The 12,673-nt window shown below is 38.2% G+C and overlaps 1 protein-coding gene across 1 annotated transcript in view; it reads left to right on the forward strand.

Annotated features, from left to right (window-relative positions):
- The first annotated feature begins 251 nt into the window (after positions 1-251).
- Positions 252-12,673, forward strand: part of SEMA3E (semaphorin 3E) — a 143,505-nt gene continuing 131,083 nt past the window's right edge. The window contains exon 1 of the mRNA XM_026071298.1: positions 252-392. Within this exon, the coding sequence (XP_025927083.1) occupies positions 278-392 (115 nt within the window). The 5' untranslated portion in view covers positions 252-277. The remainder of the gene's footprint in view (positions 393-12,673) is intronic.

The following is a 12,673-nucleotide window of genomic DNA, read 5'->3' on the forward strand; positions in this document are numbered from 1 at the left end:
CAACACTGCAGAGTAACGCCTTGGAATGTCCTCGCACTTTATAAACAATTGTCCTGGGGAGGGAATATTTTTACATGACATTTGCACAGCTTGACAAATGGCTAGCTGAGGCTGGGCTTCTCTGATGAACATTGAATTTCCCATAGAGATCCCCCACAAACTGACCAAGGAGAGCAATCTAGCTGCTCTGGGAAAGTAGAAGTGGAACTTGGAGCCTTAGAAAACAAACAAACAGCAGCAGTTAAGTGAAGAGCGCAAGAATTTGATCTTGGGCAGGATGGCATCTGCCCAGGACCTTTTAATCCTGGCACTGTGTGGCTTGTTACTAGACTTACCGACGGGATGTCACGCAACAGATACGAGGCAGCCAAGGTTACGTCTGTCACATAAAGGTAGGTCAGCGTGTCAGGTTTTTAAAGACTTTATGCTAATGCAAGTCCATTGACTTCACTGAAAGTATTGCACCAGGGTTAAATTATGGTCCTCTGGCAGAGTAAAATATTCCTATTCAGAAATTTTATGGATTATTTCCTTGTATTAAATTGCATCTATAATTAAGTTTATTGAATTCAGAAAGATTTGAGGCACTTCCAATGATTGATTTTCGGCTACTAAAATACTCTTCTGCCTGAAAGTGTTTTAGGTTTGCTTGTCATTCTGTCTTTATTCTCTGCACTGTAAGAAGGATGTCTCTAACAAGAAAGAAATGGAAAAGATAACCTGAAATTATTATAGAATAAATATATTATTATGCATCAAGTAACCCTTAAGCAATTAAATGTCTGTTTCACTTTTAGATTTCTATTTATCTACAAATATAGCCAAGGCAAAAAGACTGAATTCCTGTGCAACCATATGATTCATTTTCTAAACTAGCAAGTGTCATCACACTATAATTAAAGTGACTAACTGCCAATATAAGTCTGCTTGCAGTTTAACTGAGTTACCCGAAGAAAAAAATGCTGTTTTCTATGACATATGTGTGTACAGTACTTCTAACTTCTCTCTTTTTTTAGTTTCAGTTTCCCTGAAGCCTGCACCCTTCTTCCTTAGTTCCTTCAGTGTCCCCTTGTTCTGTCGTGGATTGCCTGTGATTTAAACTCTTTCGTATGGTTCCATTTTAATCTTGCATGTATAAATACTGGTGCTCAGCCATGACATTTCAGTGCTCTACAGCAGTACTTACATTTGCAGATGATGTACTTAGAAATGTATGACAGGCAGTTATTGCAGTGGAAGTGCAAAAATGCAAGTGTGCAAGATAAATTGATGACTGATCAATCAGTAATGTTTTAGTTTTCTCTCTTGTGCACAGATAAAAAGAAAAATGCCTTTTTGCTGACATAGGTGGGAAAGAGAGAATGCTAATTTACTCAAGAAAATTTCTGTAGTTGTTAAAGTGATAACTAAGATGCATCTGTGTGAAATATATTAGAATACCTATTTTAAGTATGGCCAAGATTGAAGTATTAGCATCAACTACAACTCCGTGTGCAGAGAGCTTTAGTCTAAACTAGGTTTAATGGTATTTTATATAGCCGCCTAAATTACCAGTTCTAAAGAAAGGAAAAGATGAATAAGATAATTGGTCTGAATTTCTTGCTGGAAAGCCATTAGAAATGGGTTTTGCTTTTATAGGGCAGTGAAACATGTTTTAAAGAAAGAAAGATTTGTCATAAATCCTGTCTTGCAAATAAACAGCTAAATGCTATCAATGACATAAATTATATCATCCCTTTCAATAGATAAAGCACTTCCTTTTCAACCTGTGGTTTCAGAGGAGAGTAGAAATGAGTGACAAATGCTGATTCTATAATCCAGTCTCCTCTCTTGTTGTTGAAAATGTATATTTTAATGTTGATTTATTTCTGGGTGTAATTATTAAGACTGTCATTTCTATTGGTGTTGGTTTGCTTGTGATGGAGTAGGGGAGAGGACAAAAGGACAGTAAATGATTTAAATAGACCCGTTGCGTTGGTTCAGGACTCTGGGTTAGCTGCCAGTTCTGGCGAGCGCCCCTTGGTGCTGCGACCATTAACTGCTTCTGGGCTCACTTGTTGGAGTAATTGTTTTTCCGCTGGGTAGAATCAGTGCACATTTCACTGCATGCTACTTCCAGGCTCAGCAGGGAGCCAGCAATTTGGTCATAACACATCATAACTCTGTGATTCTTTCAAGGAGAATTTCAAACATGCATTTCTCACTAAGGGCCAAGCCTCCCCTGCCTGATGTCGGTTCGCTCAGATTCAGTGACGCAGGGAGATCTGTCCCACATAAATTCTCTGGCACGAATGCTGATATCACTGTCTTACACTTTGCCTCGCACAATAACCCGAAGCATTTTTTTCACGCCTACCAAATGCGACCGGTTTTACCAGCTGTGCTGCAGTAAGCGCCTGAGCGCGTAGCCAAAGTGGAAGGTCCGAGGCGGCATACCTGCCCGCATCCCGGGAACAGCTATTGTCATTCTGCTCGCCAAAAGAATGTAGCATTCAAGCACGAAGGCAATGAGTAAACGTCGTTGCCGCGTTCACTAATCAAACACGAACCGCAGGAGGGTCTCTCATCTTAATCGTGTTTACTCCAGAGAGACACCGCGCCGGGTACCAAACAGGCACCAGGGTAATTAGGAAGCAGCAGCAGCGCACCCGCTTTACACCAGCCCGCAGGGCGAGTTGCCAGTGTGGCGCAGGCGATGAAGCCCATGGGTATGCATTTTCAGGGTGGAAAAGTATTAATTTCACTGCCCAGACCCCGAAACATGAAAGTGAGGGTGCCTGCTCACTGCTTCCTGCTGTAACTGTGGGTGTTGGCAGGTGGCTGGGATTCAGACCGCTGCGAGAGAGCCTAGCACGGGCTGTCTGACAAGCTAGAGGGCTCTGAGATAACTGTGATGATGTTTACGGACGTGAGATTTTTTGTAATGGAAGAACTACTTGTAACTAGTCTATGTTAAAATCATTTTACTTTGGAAGCCAAGAGAAAGCTTCCAATGGAGACATTTTGATTTTTATAAATTCACAAATTCTCTTTTTTGTCTTTAAAAACAACGCTCAGTGAAAGGGCAGTGAACTGACAGCGTATGAGCACTTTTTTGCCCACAGAGCAAACCAGGCTTCACCTGCAGCACACACATGCCTCAAAACCCAGTGCAACAACATCGGGTCCTAACCCTTGCTCAGAGGGGTCACCTGATGGATAGGAATACCACAATCCCCTTGCTAATTAAGGACTATACTGTGCAACCTCTGCTTGACTCTACGGCCATTTACTCAGCTTCAGTGGGAGTTAAAGTCCTGCATTCTTGAACTACTGTTAAACCTGTCAGGTTAATGTAAACCGTAACGGAGATTTTTCATAAGGTAGAGAACTGCCTGCAAGAAACGGTGGCTGCCAGTTCAATATACATGAGGCCTCATTTTATTCACATTAAGCTCAGGCATGAGCATTTTGCCATTCCTTTAAATGGGATTAGAATTAATCTTAGTTACCTAACAGTCATTTGATGGTTCTATCTTTGTTCTTAGTAAGCTGAACTATGTTAAACCCAGGATTTAAAGGTGCTTTCCTCAAACCATCAGCTCTTGTTTATCAGAAAATTCACACTACAGTTAGTACCGTTTGTGGTATCCGTCATATTGTCCTGCTGAAGGTCGGTGTTTGATGATGACCAATGAAGACCTTGCTTGGGGTAATAATATACTCCAACAGCTTCATGCTGATTTGTAGAGTTAAAAATATATTATCACTCGCTCAGTATTAGAGAGAAAAAAAGTTTCTGTATTATTAAGTTATAGGTTGACAACTACATTTAAAACTCATTAGCTCATTTTATGTACAATACAGGCACTGCGTAATGAGGTGTTAATGGAAGCCAAGCTTCAGCCTGTATTCTTTATAGGCTGCTGGTTAAATTCTTTCCCAGTATCCCACGGTTTGAGTTCTCACAATGGGAAATATATAATTAAGGTGAAATCAATACACACCACATGTTAAAAAGAAAGTATTTATATTACAGGTTGAAATGGATTAGGTTTCCTGAGGATACTGGGGATACATTTATATAAGTCTAGTAGAACTACATTAGAATAATGTAGGCCCAAAGAGCCTAGAAAGGATATAATTGTATAATTCAAGTTTTATGTACGGTTTGCAGTGTATTTCTCTTTTTTTTTTTCCTTGTTGGTAGGTATGGTAAAGAGTAAAGGTAACGCCATATTGAAGTTGATACGTTGAGCCAGTATGGCAGTTTGTACAATTTTCTCGCAGCAATGGGATCAGGTGTAGCTGGTTATGTATAGAAACTTGCAGATCTGGAGGGATCTGTTTTCTGGTTTAACCATTTACATTACTCTCGAATAACGTGAAGGATTTTGGCGATCCCTAATCTCAGGTTGTGTAACTATGCACTGGACACTCTTCTTGCCTGGAAAATACATGGTTAAATAGTTGCAGCCTACCGTTCCAACTGAAATATCATCCTTTCCCCTGCTGTCAGATCCACTTGCTACTATGGCAGAGTGAAGTTGCAGCAGGCAGAAGGAGCAGACTGAGCTGAGAAAGAAATAACCTGGGTTTAGAAAATTTATTCTCCAAACAAATAGCAGCAGATAACTGAGGAAGGAAAAGCTGAAATGTTGCAGAGGAAAAGTGATACTCTCCATGTGCCTACCCAGATTTTAATATGTACAACCTGTAATATAATACTTTTAATGTGTAAGAATTTCAGTTTGTTAGGGCTGGCTGATCATCCTTGAGAGCTGCTGCTGGGGTCTGGTACAGCAGAAAAAACATTTTTCATTTTTCCCGCCATTTGCGGGAGCCAGAGTTCCAGCATATCTGCTTTAACTTTCTTGATAATCCTAATTTAGAATTAATTTGCCTTAACCTTAAGATTTTCATCATGTTTATCAATGTACTCAACTAAACTCAGACACTTCTGCAAAATTTTCTTGATTAAAATTTAGTTTCTCTAGTCAGAAATTTACTTGCAAAAGTAATTTTTGATTTCAGAGGATGGTTTTGCAATTACTGTTGTGATGTTTTGCTATTCATTATTCATGTCATATAACCGGATACCTTCTTATCTTACTGTGTCTGTTTTCTAGCTAGGTGGCAGCAAAATTTATCTGGGGACTGATGACTAAATCAAAGTGTATAACAAAAATTTAGGGAATTTTTAGACAAGAATTCATGAATTCTGAAGTAGGCAAATATATTTAATGCACGCATAGTGTTTTTGATTAATAATCACCTGGCCACATAAATCACGGCTAATTAATGACTAGCCACATAACTCATAACCGAATCATGATTGATTGAATTTTGTGCACAAAAATGTTTTCTATTCTTAACATCTTTCACTATTAGAGAATTTTGCTTTTGAGTGATTGTGAAAGACTTATTCTCTACCAAGGCAAGTTCAAGTTTGAGATAGATGTTAATTCATACTTGATATGAATCATCTTGGATTTATACCAAAGTAAGGTTTTGGTTTGTGATCTATGCTTACGTATAGTCCAGAGAGGTGGGTATAAAAAGCTGATAGGTAGGTAGGCAGATAGATAGATAGATAGACAGAAAGAAAACGTACGTGTGTGTGTGTGTATGTATGGAAATATGTATGTATACATATAATGGACTGAAGGTTGGATTTTCCTTGTAGTGAATTAAAGAGCAGTATAATTTTGATGGTTTGGGAACTAAAGAACTGTTTTATGGCTCTGGATTTGTGGAATGTGGCTGGGAATAAGGGCTGATAACCCGAGTTAGGAGTGTTTGGGAAAACCATGTGACAAGCAGCCTCTTCCAGTTACCCGAATTCTAGAGGCCAGAGGAAGTCCATGTCAGTACCAAACTCCTTAGCCACAGATACACAAATACCACAAGGCCACTCGTGGGGCAGAGAGGAGAGCTTTGGTATCTGCTCTCCCACTGATCAGACCACTGATTCCTTACACAATAATTAGGACAAATTTTCAGTTTATTATTTATCCATCTCACAAGAGGTGACTGTCAGCAAGATCAGCATTTCCAAGTAATCCTGGAGGGACTTGTTCCCCACGCCTGGAAGTTTTGGCTGCTTCCTTTCATAACTCCGTTTTGTTGACCAAGGCTCCTGGAAGTGTGACAGCAGCAGAGCTCTGAAGCGATAAGCCCCACCGCCAGGGCTGCTCGAAGCGGGCTGTTTTGTGTAACTTCAGTCACTTCACTGCTTTTGCTTTAAAGAACTAAGTATCATCTGAAGTTGCAAGACTTGAATAGCCTGCATGCTGCTGTTTGTGCAGCTACCCCCCTGCCTTCAAAGTGATAACACCATCTGTTATTTTAAATTCTTCACCAGATATTGATTCATTATTATTTCACTGAAGCAAGTGCTGTATTGTACCTAAATGAATGCAGGATTAATGCTGTTTGTGTGATTTACAGTATGCCATGCAAGGGTGAGCATCTGTTTCAAGCCTTTTGAAAAACTTTGGGTCGGTAAATATTCTAAAACTGTGCAACGGGAATACTAAATATTATTAAATCTGCTGTCCTGGTTTTCTTCATGTAGTCAGGCAAATATGATGGAACTATAGCATGCAGCCAGCATTAATTAGAAAAATCTTCATTTCTTAAGAGATTCAGAGCCTGCAGGGATAAAGATAATGATCTTTGTTGTACAGATAAAACCCTCTTAACTTGAGTATACTATTTGAAATATTTTGTGTTGGTTAGATAATCTGCTTGGCATTTAAAAAATCAATTAAGTTTTCATGATTAAACATGAAGGAAAATGTTGAAGGAAAAAATGAGTGAAAATCTTGCATTGTAAAAACTCTGTAGTGTAGTTTAGGCGCAATTTTAAACTCCTATAAAGTAAGGAAGTAAATAGCTGTGGAGAAACAGTATTTGAGTAGTTTTCAAAATAAACTCCATCTCTAAAGGCATGAAAAATTTGAATTATCATCAATATTTGAGTAACTGACTGAGTTTACTACAAAGATTTAAACAAATAAAAACATTATGCTTCACTCAGAACATAGTTTCAAAAACAAATGCCACCAGCCTCACTTTTGTCATCTCATATTAACAAATGCCTTTTTCCTCAAACTTATTTTCTCTGATTTTCCTCAAGGGTACAAATTTTCCTTTTGGAAGAGATATTTTACCTTGTTAACCAATTTAATTGGAGGCTGACATAATAGTGTTTCTCCTCTAAGTGTCTTCCTTTGGTTTTGATGAAGCTAAGCATTGATATGCTATCATCCATCCCTTTGGCAAACCATTTTATAGCAGTCTACAGATTTTTTTTGTTTGTTTTTTCTTTGAAAAACACATAAAGCAGAAATGCATCATTACGTATTGAATTTTTCTCTTACCCTGTGATGATTTCCACACTTATAAAAATCAGCTAAGCAATAATGTTTTGAGGGGTTTGGGGGTTTTGTTTGTTTGCTTGTTTTTAAGAAAAAAAAAGGCAAACAGAAGAAGAGTCTCTTTGTTTTTTCTCGCAGCTTCTCTGTCTGTGCCATTTCTTGATGCTCAATCTTTCCAGAAAAGATGCAAACTGCATCTAACAATCAGACATCTGGATACACTGTTTAGCCTCACTGCTTCAAGTGAGTATATCATCTTGCACCTTTGTTTCTCTTCTAGTCTGCTCTCATTTTACCTGTAATTTGCAGGTCAGCTTAATTATAATGGCATGTCAAAGATTTCATTTACAGTAGCTGGGCAAGTATGTGCAGGAGGTTTGTAACCACAAAGATGTCAACAAAACGATGCGTGCCAAACATCCTGGCCCTGGCATGGTGCACAGACTGTGTACATAGCCAAGAGCTGCAAATCTTGGATCACTCATGTAGCTATACAGAATTTTTGATGGAATAAAATTTGGATCTCATCTTTAAATTACTCTTTATTAGTCTTATGTGAAAGCAGAAAGCTGGTTGTCATGTCCTGTTACTCTTTCTCAGTGTAGTACTTGGTACGCCTTATGACTCTGCTGAATCTGCTCGGTGCTTAGTAAAGTCAGTGGGAATCTTCCATTCACATCAAATGGCCTAAGAATTGTCCTTGAGCGCAGTGCACTGTTTCAAACTGACACTTCCTTTGCCTGCTGGAAGTGCCACCTATTTATCTTGTGTACTTTAGAGATCAGTGAATGAAACCTGCCAGGAAAGAGCGATACACTCTGCCACGTAGTCCCATAGGCTCCTACTATGGAGCCTATCCTAGGCGGTGCGCGGTGCAATAGCACTTTCTCACACGCCTACTCGTGGTTGACTCCCGACATGTGGATCTCTGCTATCAAGGAAAGGTTTCAAAATGTTTTTTTCCAATGCTTCTGCAGGCTAAAAAGTCAACATAAAGGAAACTCTGGAGGAGTCTAATGGCAAAGACTTACTTGTCATAGACATGTAGCATTTGGTTTCTAAAACTATATTACATGACTTAGCTGACTTTGATTAATATGAGCTTTCACATCAGAAACCTAATTACGTGTGATGTCTCTCCAGTCAAGCAAGGTTGTAGAGCAGAAATGAGATTTTTGTGCTTTATGTGATCTATTACAATATGATTCAAATGATTGCATTGAATAGTAAGCATCAAAACACAGAAGAAATAAAAGGTCAAAGCCTTCATTCATAAAAAAGCAATGAAACAACAACAACAAAAAAGGCTGTTAGCAGACAACAGGAAAAAAAAAATCACTGACTTCTCATATCCCTTTGGCCTGAGCAGAAGGTGTTCATTGCTTATAAGAATTTGATGACAGCAAATATATAGTCCTCTTTAGACTGATTTGGCAGCAGCAACTGAGAAAAAAAATGCTGTTCATGATCCTTGTGAAATCATGCTAGTAACATTTCTACTTCATCAGCACTGAAGAATTTCATGTCTTAGGAAACTCACTCTCTCAGTGCATCATCTGAATTTCATCTTTTGTTTCTATTTGTTTAAATCCCCCAAACATATTAACAAACAAATTTAAGGGGGGTCTTAACTGGATCCCTCTGGTATGGTAATGAGGTTTATTTTCGCGAACTATTTGTAAAATAATTCTCCAAACCAAGGAATCAGTTCTTGGAAGAAAGGCATTCAGTGAAAGAAGACTTCATGTCTCTTAACATCCTTAATGTATCTATTCTCTACCTCTGTGTTTATTTTTATCTAAAGGATTCCTGACTTCATACTGTGAAGCAATTGAAGCTTCTGTAGGGAGTCAAACAATGGGCTTTTTACTGTTGCTAAGTTTGCTTTATAGGCTTTTTCTTACAACACATTTGTTTAATAGGCCTAGTAAAACGGTGAATGCAGCTGTAAATACATCTTTTATTTGTTGATGTGCAATAAACATCACAGGGATGTTGGCCTTTTCTTATTCTGATCTTCCTGACACTGGTGAAAGGAAGTTTTACAGAATGAATGAGAAGTGCCTTAAACTGGTAGAAGAAAACAAGAGTCCCCAAATACTTTAGGGTCAATACCTTGTTTCTTTTTTAACTGATGGTTTCTCCCAGCAGTGTTACTAGAACTTAATAATAGTAAAATAATAGTTTTTTTGTTGTGAAGGAATTATTCTAGATAGCACTGTTCACTGGGGTCGTCACTTAAGGTCATTTTTCTGCCAGAAAGCTAAAGGTTAGCAAGTGTTGCTCAATTCCATGAGCTCCCATAACTCTTTATTTATGATTAAGCTAAGTGCTTTCCTGTGAGTGTGTGGTAAAAGCCAAGAGTAAAGGAAAATAAGTCTGTTCCTTTATGTATTAAATATTTCATCTCAGTTGATTGAGAATGGTATGATGCAAAGCTTGAAAATATGTGTTGTCCTGGAGCCCAGAAAGACGTAAGGTCTCTTAGAGATCTTGTTCTTATTAAAATTATTGCTGCAAAAAAATTTCTTGTCTTTATGTGCCTGTGTTTACATGCATTTTCTCTTCTTCGCTTATCTTAGGCATGGCCATGTCCTTCTGCATATTTTCAGGTTACACAAGCACCTGGGATAGTAGTCATTTCTAAACCTGTTTTTAACACCTGTTGAGGAGGTGTTAAAGCGTTCAGCAGGTTGGGCATTTACTGTAGCTGGTGAGGGTACATAAGCACTGCCGAGTTCCTCATTGATTCCTCAGTATTCCTTACTAAGTGACTGCAGCTTCTGTGGGGCAGGACTCAAACATGGCAATGTGCTATTTCATTTCTAAAATACTTGAATTCTATTGGATGAAATGCTTCATATTTAGAAGATAAATAGTTACAGTAAAGAGTGGTTCTGCAACAACAGCTTTGCATGCAGTACTCTGTCCTTAAATTCTACCACTAAATATATGAAATCTTTAATATAAAAATAGAACAGAGACTTTATTTCACTGTTACTGAAGACAATGGCACAACTCCCACCAATTTCTATGACTAAAGAGTTGACAATGTATTTCCTTATTCCAATGGAAGGAGTTGAGCATCTCTGAGGTGCCTGTCAGTGTTCAGCTGCTCTCCAGCCATGGATCAGCTACAAATAGTGGCTATATAGCAGCTAAGTTGTTTCCATGCACACAAAGCGGCCTTACAGACCATATCCTGAAACTTTGATCCTCTAAATACTTGATCATGTATGCACCTATAATCATACAAATGATTCCATTGATTAAAATTTGTGTTTGTTTGCAAGACTAAAGTTTAAGGCACAGATTCTTTGTGGCTGTGCCTGTGGCATGTCTGATTAAAAACAATCACGACAAAAGTCATTCTATTTTGTCCATACCCCAGACGTTAAAAAGCAACATGAAATTCTCTGACAATTTTGCTATATAATTTTGCTATATAATTTCATTTTCCATTTTATTTTTTGGTTAAAACACCTATGAAAAGCCTTGAGATCTACAACTTGCCATCATCCTTTGCTATATGAAAAGTGCTATTTTCTGAAAATGTTTCTTTGAGTATTTTATAGAGCACCCTAATGTTGGGTGCTTGTCATATAATATTGTGAAATAGATATTGCAAGTGCTAAATGTGGTCTTTGTAATTTCGATGACACGGAACAATCCCTTACTTTGTTAGAAAATGCAACAAGTTACTGCCTATTATCAGGTTAATGGATTGGAATTTTTTCTGGGTTCACTTTTATCGCATTAATGTGTAATAGCACTAAAACCCCTGAGCTGTAAAATTAGACCTCTGGGCTCTTGAAAACTCCTTGTACTTTTAATTTAAAAGTAAAACAAAGCAAAAAACTTATAGCATGGGGATTTGAAAATAATAATCAATGATGTTTATACATGCTTGTGAAACAGCTTCTGAAGCGTGCTGTGAATTTGATAGCAGCATAGAAATGCTCTACGTCGGGACTGTTGAAAGGTAGCAGACGCATTGACACATACTGACACCTGATACTATTGCCTGGGAGTGTTGCAGGGCCCATGGGGGATATCAGAGAGTTAGAGCTGCCATGTCATGGCATGTTTTATATTTTAAATGGTGTAAACTATAAATTAACACAAAGAAAGTAGATTTCTAATCTGTGATGAAAAGTTGCTCCAGAGTTTTTTTCTGAATTAGTCGGACATTATATCCATGACTGTAGTCCCCCTACAGCACTGTTGGCGTGTTTTGCTTCTGTGTTTAACTGTTTGAAACATGACAGTAAGTTTCTACAGATGTGGATTTCTGTGTAAACTCTGTCCCAGTGGTTTTCTTTTATAAGTGTTTGGTCCTTTAGTCTGTAAGGTCTGCTCTTACCAGACATTGTAATTTTGATGGCAGAGATTAGCTATTATTGTGTTCAGCTGAGTCTCATATTTGTGGTTGTAAGTGCATTACAGTAGCGCAGGGTAATAACCTGTTTCTGCTGGCATCTTGGAGTCCTGCACTTTCTTTCACAGGGGATTACAGTAATGCTGATAATTTGTTATACTTCTCAGTCACTATAGGATTGTCTAGAGACTTTCAAAAATGCATTAGAGAGCACTGAAGGGTGCAGGTGGATCCTGCGATCTGGGTTTGCGCCATTGGATTAGAAAACCTTGAGGATAGCCATAACATTGTTGATTGTACAAAACTTGTTTTTGGCTGACCTAAGCAGTTATTGATTTTGCCCTTGGAGATCAAGGCCTTGCAACTGGGGCAACTGTCTTGGATGGTGAGCCTCAGAGATCTGACCTGATGCTTCCAGAAGCTATAGGAAGAATGTAACATGCTTGAACACAGCTTTAAACAAGTCTCCTTATAATCTTTTAGCATTTAAAATTCGTGTTAAATCTCATTAGTATATTTTTTTCCTGAAATAGCTATCTAACATAAATATGAGAATAAAGCTTTCTTCCAGCTACCTGTTGTTTTGGCTAGTTAGACTGAAAAAAATATTTGAGCAGTGACACAGGCAACAAGAAATATTAGCAAGAATGCACCTTAAGAGGCAAACATTAAAACAGAAGAGAAACATGAAAAGTGGAAGAAATATTTTCTGGATTCCCACGTTTATATCAAATGTCCCTTGCATTTCCTCTGTTCTTTCCCCTACTGAAACAGTCTGAGATCTTCCCTTTATCAACAGCTTTTCCAGTATCTCCACTTCTTAACATATCACTTAATCCTTCCAAAATAATACTCATCTCTCCACTTTCCTAATACTTTCCCACTGCAACACGCTTATTAGTATCTCAGGCCCTAAAGGCTCCCTCATAATAAC

This window comes from Apteryx rowi, unplaced genomic scaffold, assembly GCF_003343035.1.
Source record: "Apteryx rowi isolate R43461 unplaced genomic scaffold, aptRow1 scaffold_108, whole genome shotgun sequence".
Lineage (NCBI taxonomy): Eukaryota > Metazoa > Chordata > Aves > Apterygiformes > Apterygidae > Apteryx > Apteryx rowi.